The sequence below is a fragment of the Leptidea sinapis genome, chromosome 27, assembly GCF_905404315.1.
Source record: "Leptidea sinapis chromosome 27, ilLepSina1.1, whole genome shotgun sequence".
Taxonomy (NCBI): Eukaryota; Metazoa; Arthropoda; class Insecta; order Lepidoptera; family Pieridae; genus Leptidea; species Leptidea sinapis.
The window spans coordinates 4,723,810-4,736,236 of record NC_066291.1 but is presented as its reverse complement, the minus strand read 5'-3'; the positions used below and the strand labels follow the sequence as shown (position 1 = coordinate 4,736,236).

The 12,427-nt window shown below is 34.6% G+C and overlaps 1 protein-coding gene across 1 annotated transcript; it reads left to right on the top strand.

Annotated features, from left to right (window-relative positions):
* Positions 1-4,148: 4,148 nt before the first annotated feature.
* Positions 4,149-11,792, top strand: LOC126972892 (phosphatidylinositol-glycan biosynthesis class X protein). The gene is made up of 5 exons (XM_050820005.1): positions 4,149-4,517; positions 5,405-5,540; positions 6,866-7,020; positions 7,609-7,771; positions 9,612-11,792. Exons 1-5 carry the CDS (start codon positions 4,381-4,383, stop codon positions 9,777-9,779), a joined length of 759 nt encoding a protein of 252 aa, XP_050675962.1. The 5' UTR covers positions 4,149-4,380; the 3' UTR covers positions 9,780-11,792.
* The last annotated feature ends 635 nt before the right edge of the window (positions 11,793-12,427 follow it).

The following is a 12,427-nucleotide window of genomic DNA, read 5'->3' as shown; positions in this document are numbered from 1 at the left end:
TTTAGAATTTTTGTCGTTCCGCGAATTAGGCAGAAATATAGGTACAGGGTGGACCAAAAGTCCGTTTATAATTGGAATGATGATTTAAAAAAAACTAATAACAGTAGATCAAAATTGTTTTTTGTTTTCGATAGTTAACAAAATGGGAATTTATTTCTTTAAAATCACATCATCCATATGCAATCCTTCATTATTCTGGCATTGCTGCAATCTAGAGCGGAAATTTTCGATAACAGCTTTACATGTTTCTGTTTAGATGTTTTGGATTTCTGTGCGAATACGATCCTTTCATTCGTCAAGAGTTACTGGGTTGGTTGGCTGGAATGCAGGGGTTTTTGATCACCATGACATAGTGTCACTCCAATAGCGACAATTTTGTCTATTAACATGCCCATTTAGGTGGAAGTATGCCTCGTTGAGAAAAAAATGTTTGTAAAACTGGTGAATTGCTCTACCATTTCGTTCGCAAACTGCAACCTAGTGGCATGGTCCTGAGACCTTAATTCCTGCACCATTTGGATTTTATAGGAATGTAGACTTAAATCTTTCTTGAGAATGAGAAGAATTCATCATTATCTGGGCACGTTAAGGACAGTAGACCCCTTTCGAGTTGAAAGTCCAGGTTTGTCACGAACAGACGATTTTACTCGCACCACGTTTTCGGCCGGCCAGATCGAGGTAAATCCATTGTTGAACCCGTCTTCTCAAACTTGAGCACCCATTTTTAATTAACACATCTGATGGAGCTTGATTTTTGTGTCGTATCTTGTAATGATTGCAAAACTTTCGTTGAGCTAAGGTCGCAGAATCGTTGTTTCGATAGTACTCGCGTACACAAAACTCACGTTGACTACCGCTAAACAACGCAATGGTACTAAATTCCCATTGGCTGCTCTTGCAATGTGTAACCCCTCTACCCCCCTCTGCCGCCGCTGCTAGATGCGGCAACTGATTCAAATGTTAACAGACTTTTGGACCACACTGTACATTCTGCGTAGTTTATTCTTTAATTTTACTGAAATAGGGTTTGCACATCAGTGAAAATGATTAAAATTTTTAATTTTTTGGCGTATGTTATATAGCGTTATTACGGTTCTTAAATATTGTTAATGGACTCGTTATAAGGCTCTATTTAAACTCCTTTCTGCTTTACGGGTAGTTTTGTAACATCCTGTATAAGTCCTACTTATTAAGCATTCATTATAAATAAGTTAATGTATTTTCCTCCCCTCAAACAATAAAAAACTAGTTGTGAAACGGCTAAAAAACGCCCTAAATAATTTATACCGACGTCAAGATAGATCCACTTGCTGTTACGCAACGCATGACAACAGGCCAGGTTTATTCCTTTAGTGTGCATGACAAGCTACGTCTATAGATTTTGTTTTGGTGTGCATGAGTTGCTGAAAATAGAGGCTATCAGTTCGCCGCTATCATGTTCAAGTTCAAGTTTTTATTCGTAAATACACGTCATACTTAACATAAAAATACAATTAACTTATAAATGCATTGTATGAGTAGAACGAGCGCTCTATGAGCCACCTTTTATGTTTATATTTAAAACTGTTAAAATTTGAAACGCTTGTGATTTAGGAGTTTATTATAAACCCGAGGGCTCATAGCGTGTATTGTACGGAAAGCTTTTTCCAGGCTATGTGGGACTTAGGCGATTCGCATACCGCAGCTGGTACTGGCTCGTGTCGCCTCTTTTTTTATACCGGTGTGAGCTCGGGCGTATAGTCCTATCTGTAGTAGTGTTGGTATTGTCAGTATAAGTTTTGTTTTCATTATATTAATATTTAAATAATTAAAAAGGCATAAAAGGCATGTATTTTCTCAAAATTGATTCCTTTAGAATTCTTTTTGATGTCATTTCTAATAACTACTATATACTACTACCGCTTTGGAAGCAAATGGCGCTCTGAGAGAGAAGAAGCGGCGCAAGAAACTCGCCCAGCATTCTTTCTTTTTGCGCTCTTTTCAATAAAAATATACAATATTGTACAGTCATTTCTATCGCTATAAAGAAATCATAATCTAGTCCCAGGCTGTCCGATCATTTAGATATTCAGCAGTAGAGTAATAGGATTTACGACAGAGCCATTTTTTTATAAAACATTTAAATTTATTTATATAAAATGCCTGAACAGTGGCTGGGACTTTATTATAGAAGTGTATACATTTACCCTTAAAGCTATTATGTATCTTATGAAGCCTACTAGAATTAGTTACAAGCAATTCCTTATTTCTAGTGTTATAATAATGAAAATCACTATTAAGAGCAAAAAGGTGACGATTTTTGTGAACGTATATTAAATCTTCATAAATGAACAGTCATAATATTTATTTCTTTAAATTTTTCTTTGAGAGACTGTCTATAACCAAGCTGATATATAGCACGAACAGCTCTCTTTTGCAGAGCAAACACTATATCGATGTCAGCAGTATCCTCCCACATCATCCCACAGGTTTACCCGAAGACCGTTTGCCATTTACATCGACTATCTGAACTCTTTCGCTTAAATATGATTTTAACAGATTTAGGGCTCTATTTTTCACTCCATAATGCTTTAGTTTTAGGGGCAAAGTTTCATGGTGGACGCAGTCAAATGCTTTGGACAAATCACAAAAAATGCCCAAAGCATCCTGTGACTCATCCCAGGCGTCAAAGATATGCTCAATGAGTCTAGTACCCGCATTAATTGTTGATAAGACCCTAGTGAAACCAAATTGATTTTTGTTCATTAATTTACAAAAATGCATTTGGAGCTGTTGAAGCAAAAGTTTTTCAAAATTTTTACAAAAAACCTTTACTTTCTAACCATTTGCCGACTTTTATGATTTCATCATTTATGACCGAGTCGTATTGTCTTTTTGAGTTTGTGTCAGGGATAATGATTGTAATGTCATCAGCATATAACACACACTTATTTTCTGTAATATTTGGTAGGTCATTGATATATATTAAAAAATAATGGTCCAACTACACTGCCCTGAGGTAAACTGGCTTTACTTTCATTCCAACTTGATTCATATTGTACTATATTTAATCTTACGTCACAAAAAATGGAGGTCTAACCTACATCAAAATTGTTTTACCCATAAACCTAGCGGAAGTTTCTCTCGTAATCGAATATATTGAAAAATGATTTAAATATTCTTCCCTTATTATAATATTTTGGTTTGAGGTGATGATCTTGTTACCAGTGTTATTATCAGTGAACGCATAATATAAAAAATGGAAGCAGTCTTGTCATACTATCTACCGTAGATTATTAGAACCAAAAATTCACACACTTAAGTCACAATACAATAAACTATCACTAGCATAATAAAAGAGTCTTATCGGTATTGAACCAAGGCCGATATTAGGATGTGCTTTGACAGTTATTTTGTCATGCGCACAACGTGACTGGTTCTCGGCATGACATGATTACGGTAACCATGGGTTACTAACTGGTTCGTATGCTTGATATATTGTCATTGTTTGTCAAATATGTGGTAATAAGAAGTTAGTAAAATGTGATAGGTACTACCTACACTCTACAGTATGCATAATGCCATCCCTCAAATAAAATACATTTTATTGTATTTTTAAGTAATTGGTCTGCTTACACGTGAAAAGTGATTCAATTCCCGATGGGACAATGATTCGTACAATTTCTGTACCACCTTACAACACATGAATGTATTTTAAATCCTTGTTTTATCTGTGTTTAAAATCTCGTCTGACAGGCATCCAATCGTACTCACTCGCCTAACCGAACTGATCCGCGTGCACTTACGGTTTTGTTTTAGTTGCGCTATTTTGTTTATTATGTTTTATATACGTTCACTGTTACCAATGCTTTTAATAAATTAAACTAACTAAATTGTCAGTGTCAAGTGTGCATGGCTCTGTCTTTGCCATTAACGCGAGAAAAAAAAATAACAATGTCTGCATGGCTCTACCTATGCCTTTAACATCTAACGGAAAGAGAAAAACAAATTACCAAACCTAAACTGTCACTGGACTGTTTTTACTTTTAGCAGTAAAAGTGTTCTGTAGTATTTAGTAAATAAAAGGTAAAGGTAAAAAAGACTTGACTTAAAGGTCTTACTTACCAGGTCATAAAATCTCAAAAAAAAAGGTAAAGGTAAATATTTACCTATACATTATATCTTTAAAAAATTTAAATAGGTTCTTGATATATAATATAGATAGAGTAATAATATACTGACAGTACCTAACGTAAGGCAAAAAAATGAATATAAAAGAGAAGGAAAAAATGAACATAAGAAAATAATATTGTTTATAAAATTATTAATTGCTATGTTGTTTTCTTAACTTAAATTAATTTGTATAGATAGATTATAATTTAATAAACAAAAAATAGAACAATGCGTTTGTTTACAAGTATTGACGGAGTTTTATGGCTTGCATTATTGTTTGTGATTTTTGCTCAGACCAATTGCAATAGAATTTGTGATTTTAAGGTGAGACTGACACAAACACTGCACAATGAAGGATTTCACAGGTAAATAATATTACTTATATCATTCATAATCACATTCATCACAGCTATAAACTCTTTTAATGTAGTTTTTAAAGTTTGGTTATGCTTGCTTAACCTAGCTTAGGATAGGTATTATAAAGAAACTAGTTTAGAGTAATAACAGAGAAATTAACATACTGTACTTATTAAACATTAATAAGTTTTAAACATATTTACACTGGAGTTCCTGCAGAATTTGAATTTGTGAGGCAGAGCAAACAATTTAGAACAGTGCCCGAGACTTGCGACTCAGGTGTAGGTCTAGGTAGTCCTCCGACTAATGTAAGGTACATGTGCACTTATCTTTACTGCTGCTCCTGCTCTCATTGCGGAGCCAAATTTGCTATTAACTTGTTAGTGCAGCTCAAGATGTTTGTTCTAGGAAAGATTGTAGAGGTGGTCGTTAAATCAATAAACTGTTTTTATTAACAGTTTTATATCCGTTAACGAATTAACTGTTTTTCGTCAACAAAAAAACCTGTTGAACATAATAAGCTAATAAATTCAATCAACGTCTTGACCCGTAACTTGCAATAAATGAAGAAATTGAATGCCTCACTAAAACAGTTTAATTCAAAACATTTGACGAATATGCGAACGAAAACGTTGACTTGATATTATATTGACAAAATATAAACCTATTAAAAACCTAAATTATTAATAAATGCATTAACCGATTTTTCAAAACCCGTTGACGATTTAACAGTTTTTTCAACCTATTGACCATTGACAAAAAACAGTTAAATTAAATAAATTTAAAAACCTTCAATGGCAGACCTCTAGCAGATTGTGATTAGTCAAGGTTATTTAGTAAATTGTAAAGAGACCTTGTTAGTTAAATTTTTTAATTTAAATTTAAATTATTTCAGAAACTTGACCTACTATATAGAATACACATCACAGGATAAAATTAATCCTTATAATGGGTGCTCCGTTGGTCTGGAGGTGGTGCTGCCACCTGGTGTGTATGCCAGTCCTGATCAACTGGCCAGCATTAAATCTAAGGTAATTCTCAATTTAAGTTATTATTTTAACTTGAAATACACAAAAGAGTTCTAGCAACAATCAGTGACTACTTATTTTTATGAGAAGGGCAGACAAGAATAGCTAGAATTTCAAGGATAAATATTTACTGCCAAATACCAATACAAAGTTTAGTAGGACAATTAGCCCACTTTGGTCTGTAGTAGAATATTTAATTATTTATTTCAGTAATTATTAAATGGAAGTGAAGTACACTGCCATTCTGAGAATTTAATAGAGAGATAAGAAAAATAAAAGTAAACTGAAATATTTTCGTCATATCAAGTGTCATGATAAGTACCACATCCTCCATCATTCAATGAAAGGAAAACAGAGATCAGGTAGAATGTGAAATCTTGGCTGAAAGTGGTTTGGATTAAGCTCAGGATCTCTATTACATGCTGCTGCATCCAAAGTGAAAAGAGTTATAATGATGCTCTGCTGTGGAAACTGTCCAAAGTTTCTGAAGAAGAAGGCCAATTCATTAGGTTGATTGAATTTTTTTGTATGCCTATTCTGTAATTTATAGATGGTTGTGTATAATTTAGATTTGCATTTTTTTATAACTTTTAAAGAGATATCAGAGCTTTTAAAATTATCTTGTATTAGGCGTAGCCAATATTCAGCAGAATTATTTTCCCATTACAGCTATAAACATAATTTCTACCTACTTGTTATTGTAGTTTCTTTAATAAATGATATTTTGTTAGTTTCTGAATATGCTGGATGGATGTTACAAAACCACCTCTAAAGCCGAAAGAAACTTAAATGGGGCCTTATAATGAGTCCATTCACAATATTTAAGAACAGTAGTAATACTGTATAACATACCCCTATTATTTTCATTGATGTGCAATCCCTATTTCAGTAAAATTAAAGAGTAAACTACACAGAATGTACTGTCATGACAGCTTATGTTAAAGGGTTGACAAAATTTTTGGCTTTGATAGTTAATTATATTATTTACGGGTATTTTGTTAACATTGTATTTAGTCACTATATTTTATAATTGAGTATAATATTTTTTTTTGTTCAATTAAGAATTCTGATTATTGTAATGGACATCTACCATCAGTTAAACATCATGTTCGTCTTGTCAATTATTCTCTTAAAAAAAACTAGTAGTCTTCGCGCTCTTGCACACTGAAGAAAGTTGAGAGCCGTTATAGAGTACGCAGCAACTGTCACTTTGTTTGCCATCACAGCATGTCAATCAGTCATTTTACTGCATTGGCATCTTAAATATAGATGTTTCACATCAAAAACATTAATTATAAAGAGTAATGTGTAGTATATGTGTATTACAGAGTATAGCAGTGTTCAAAACCAATGTCAACACAGAGTCAGCTGCACATGAGGCGGACATAGTGATTGTGCATCTGCTGGGCACAGTTTATGAGGGTGTAGCCGAGCTATCATTACCGGTGCATGCGCGTTACCATTCGGCTGTCGACGAAGGCACGTAAGTACACATTCATTTATTTATATTTAGGAGAAATATTTCGCTCAGTTGCATACAAATCACACCATCGGATATTACATCAAAATGTAAAAATTCTTGCCTTTCTAATTAGATAAAACATCTTCTTTTTCAACCTTGACCTACCCAATGCTGAGTAAAGGTCTCTCTCTCCATTATAGACCATTTTGTGCGGTCCAGAGTTTTCCGCATCCAGTCCTTCCCAGCCGCTCGCATCAAATCGTCCGTCCATCTTGCTGGCTGCCGCCCAACATTCCTGAACCCCTTTCGTGGTCTCCACTCCAACAACTTTTTACCCCATCATCCATCGGACCTACGACAAATACAGCCCGCCCACTTCCACTTCCTAGAGGCTATGGTTTTTGCTATGTCAGTTAGTCCCGTTCTCTTGCGGATTTCGGTGTTCCACACGTGATAGCATAGAGAAATCCCCAACATAGCTCTTTCCATAGCCCTTTGGGAGACTTGTAGTCGGCGGACGAGCTGCCGAGTCAGCGTCCAAGTATCGGCTCCATAAACCATTACTACATTAGTGATCGCATAAACTATCACGTTATAACGAATTTTCAGTGCGGCAACAGTGGTGATATTGCCACCTCGAGCCTATCTCAACTGTGGGGTGAACTCCCTGGAAAGATGCGAGGAGCCGCCGCGGGAGACACCAGCCGTCAACCACTTCTGTGCTCACGTCCCTCAGCAGAGATGCCCCTGGAGGGAGACACCTCTAGATATGGTACTTACACAATTATCTGACGGAATTTAAGTGTTTGTTTTTTTTATGGAAATAAGGGACGAGACGACCAGGACGTTCATCTGATGGTAATTGATACGCCCTACCCATTACAATGCAATGCCGCTCAGGAGTCTTGAAAGACCCAAAAATTTTGAGTGGCACTACAATTGCGCTCGTCACCTTGAGACATAAGATGTTAAGTCTCATTTGCCCACTAATTTCACTAGCTACGGCGCCCTTCAGACCGAAACACAGTACTGTTTACACATTACTGCTTCACGGCTGTAATAGGCGCCGTTGTGGTACCCATAATCTAGCCGGATTCCTATGCAATGGAGCCTCCCACTGGTAACCACTGGTTGTTTACCATACTGTAGCCATATTTGATGTTTGCTTACGATACTGTAGCCATATTTGATGTTTGTTTACAATATTGTAGCCATATTTCATGATTGTTTACCATACTGTAGCAATATTCGATATTTGTTTACTAAACTGCATAATATATATTTGTTGAATTATCACAGTACATAGCCATATTATGTGAATCCTTGTAAACGAAACTGTAGTACATACTTAACGTTATAGCCATATGAGTTGACTTTACAGCCTTATGCGATTGCTTTTTCACAATACTTTACCCAAATTGAATAATATTTCTTATATGGGTCATACTTAATTTGTTCAGAATAATGCAGCCGTGTCTAAATCGAAGTGCACATTTATTGATCTTTCCATGTTCATGTCTCTATACTATATTTTATACTAAATAAATATTAAAGCCCGATAAATCAAACCAACATATTATGCTAAAACTCTTTTCAAAATATTTTAACCGGAAATGTAAAGGCACTATATATGGTATAGCTGTGCTGTCCAGGTAATGTATGAAATATTATTAATGTTATGGTACATTAAATAAATTCAAATTAAAATATTTTTATTGAAAGTGAAAAGGAAAAGTGATTATCATAAAATGATTTAATTATAATTTTTTATTATACTATATTATATCTTTATGAAAAAGAAGCCCGCTGATTAAATATATGATAATATAAAAAGCACACAATTTTAAATGGGTTGTACACTTTAATAAAAGTTTTACTTTTATCGAAAAAAATTATTGATGAATCCGTGTGATACATTCGTCATACAAATTATGGCTGTATGGGCTTGAACACTTTGCCTGTCCTATTTTTTTACGAAGGATCAAAATCATTTCATGACAGTTTTTAGCCTCCCGCCGCGATGTCAGCGCTCATGTAGTGTTTATTTACATGATTTACCTGTTTTAGGTTAGATTTTTTTTTCGTTTTTATCTTGAAAACGGTGCATTAAATTGAGTGGTATCATTACTCGTATAATCGTGGACTAAAGCTCTATCAACTACAACATTTTTTACCTCCAAATTCTACTAAGTCCAACCCATTTTAAATCCTATTCTTAATAAAAATATTTGAATTTGAATAAACATTCACAATACCCTATTTTGTTGCCGTAGTCACATTGGGATTCTGTAGATACTTCATGCCACATATAATCACACTATAATTGAAGGAATTTAAGCATCGGCAAATATTTCAGTCTCTTACCTATTTAAACAATGGGATTAATTATTATACAAATTGAATTTGTAACCAAAATTTATGAACGATGCGGGACCCGAGAGTCGTTCGAGACAAGTCCATGCGAGACTCAACTCACGAACATTCATAAATTTTTGTTGATAATTTAATTTGTAACCTATTTGTTAGGAGCTCTTAACATTTGGTAAAGCTCTTGTACTATATATAGTGATACAACAATGATTTAACCTAACATTAATTTCATATAAAACCAGAGCTCTGGGCCGCTGCGATGGTCGGTGCCTGTGGGTGACTCGGGTCATCTGCCACTGGTTGCTTCTGTGAGCGCTGCTGTCGCCGCACTAGGCTCGTTCTACCTTCTGTACGTGATACACTGCGTGACAATTCGCCTAAGAACCGCACGTGCCGATAAGAAGAAATAGCCAATGAATCGAAGTGTAGTGTCGAAATAGCGAATTTCGGTCAATGACCCGCACAAAGTATCATGGGTTTTGCCATAAATACTGAAACAAAGAAAAAAAAAATCTAGAGCAAATAACATTTATTACTTTTACACTGTGTTAGTTTAATATATAAATATCAAACAATTTAAAATATTCAAAAGCTCGAAGTGGTCTCCATTGGCTGCAATACAGTCATTTAAACGTTGAGGCCAGTTATCAATAGAAGCATGCGCTCTTTGGGAAATTTCTTCACTGCCAATCGTACGGATTGTTTTAGGGTCTCCAAATTATCATGGGGTTTAGGGCAAGCCATACTCTCCAAAACTCGAAAACTGACCATAAATCATACAATCAGCACTCTGTCGACTAATTGGCAAGCTTCCTTAGACAAAATAACGATGCTTTGAGCATAAATAAGGTATTTTGTTTATTAAAATGTTGGTCAATTGTAAAAAAAATCTCATCCGTAAACAAATTTACATTAATTTTATTTTAAAGGCTGCAAGTACCTAAGTCATCTTTTAAGATACGCGACATGTTTTAGGTTCTATGCTCATTTCCCAAGATAAAATCTCTTGCTTTGACAGGATTTCTTCGAATTCTTTTCCTTACTGCTTTGACCACCTTTTTTTCGTACGAACACTATGTAAAATGCCAGATCTTCTGTCACAAACAGAGGAGGTCTCATTGTACCTATTAATAGCCCGGTACACAAACATTTTACTAATACCAAGCGTATGGAGAGTTTTAAATATTGCATTTGGCTCTATACCTACTTTGTGTAATGCAATCACAGCGATTCGGTTCTCTTTACCACCCCACTCCATTTTAATATCGCAAAATATCGTACAATGTATTGGCGCCAAAATGAGAAAACTCAATGAACAATGTTAATATAAAAATGACAGATTCCAAATTCAAATATAATAGTTTGTTTATTTTCAATTGTAACAGTATTTATGGCCAGACTAAGTATAGATATGGGGAAGGGCTGTTCCACGGTCTCGTTAAATATTTTTATTGAAGATATTCGTTTGGCGCGTGAGGATATAATTAGCAGAGTGAATTTTTCCCATGTATCCCACCGTCATGCAAATTCGACACCTTGAGGTTAGCTGTTCAACGAGACCATTTGTATCATACTTCAGCTACTAAGCCACTTAACGTTACTCATATGTCTACTGACCCACAACCAATGGACAAGAATTAAATAAATTTCAATTTATGTACATGTTTTTAAATAAAAGAAATAATATCACTCTAATTGTATAAAGATAATGTCATGATCACGGACTAGTAAAAAAAGAAGGACTCCGCGCCGTGATATTAGCAAGTGAAGCACCTTTATGCTAGTTTGTGTGCGGTTACGGGGTATACCAGATATACAATTTTTTCTCCCTTAAATAATCATATATCCACAAATACTTTTATAGTATTGTTTTTACACTTTTCCAAAACGCACGACGGCATTTTTAAAATATTTTATTGCGACGCAAACTGATCTGTCACAGACGATGGCAAATCTCATAATGGCACGAACGGCTTATATTAGTATAAGTGTATGCGTGGGGCTATGTATTTACACGTTTACCGGCTTGTTTTGGTGCCTCACTGTTATGTAAGGTGACATGGAGTCCTTCTTATTTTACTCGTCCGTGGTCATGATACGTTATTTACTACAGTACACGTTATTTAACTAAATTATGCGGTATGTATCGATATTCTCATTAATTGTTACGTTCAGAACGTGAGGAACATTAAAAGATATAATTGAGATTATAACCTGACCAATTCTCAAACATTTTTTTTGGTTTAAAATAATCAGCATTAAATAGACAAGTCACACGGCTCAAATGATCTCATAATTTATTTATATGAACACATTTGAAATATTTCTTAATTATAACAGTAGTTATGTTGATTTTATGTAAGTTTTATGCTAATTTATAACCAACTTTTGTTGTACAGAAATAAATATTGTTTTGTCAATAACCAGATTTTTTTTCACACCACCTAAAGGTTTTTATTACGCCCTTCCCACCGTAATGATAGATACAAGCATCTAAAATTGTCCTTAATCAAGAGAAGTCTTTAGTCCCAAGAGCTGATAACAAAACTCAAATGTGATACAGTTTGTGAGGATTTGTAACAAAAAAATAATTTCACAAAATTGAGGAGTGAGTGATGGTTTGATGGCATGAACCAAAAATTAAAAAAGGGAGGTTCTACGTTTGAATATTTTTTTAAACTTTCAAAAGATAGTGCTGCTAAGAATTTTTGGGGTTTTTCAAGATTCCTGAGCGGCACTGCATTGTAATGGGCAGGGCGTATCATTTACCATCAGCAGAACGTCCTGCTCGTCTCGTCCCTTATTTTCATTTAAAAAAAAAGACAATGCAATTTGCAAATTGCATTGTCTTTTTGCAACAGGTTGAGCTTTAATGAGAAGAAGCGGCGAGAAACTCATTGCCACTCTTTTAAATCAACATTTACAGCTACATTTTTTTACAAATCATTTCAACTACATTGAAATGTAAAGTGATGCAACAAAAATACTGAAAAGGAATGCCTTACAGGAGTAAAGCCATTTAGTTTGGCAAATACTTAAATCAATTTAAATAATATAA

What these genes read in the sequence shown, in the direction of transcription:
- LOC126972892 (XM_050820005.1), top strand. Translation starts at nt 4,381, where the DNA reads ATGCGTTTGTTTACAAGTATTGACGGAGTTTTATGGCTTGCATTATTG. An exon ending in CACAATGAAGGATTTCACAG is followed by an intron (nt 4,518 to 5,404) that starts GTAAATAATATT and finishes AAATTATTTCAG; the next exon opens with AAACTTGACCTACTATATAG. An exon ending in GGGAGACACCTCTAGATATG is followed by an intron (nt 7,772 to 9,611) that starts GTACTTACACAA and finishes ATATAAAACCAG; the next exon opens with AGCTCTGGGCCGCTGCGATG.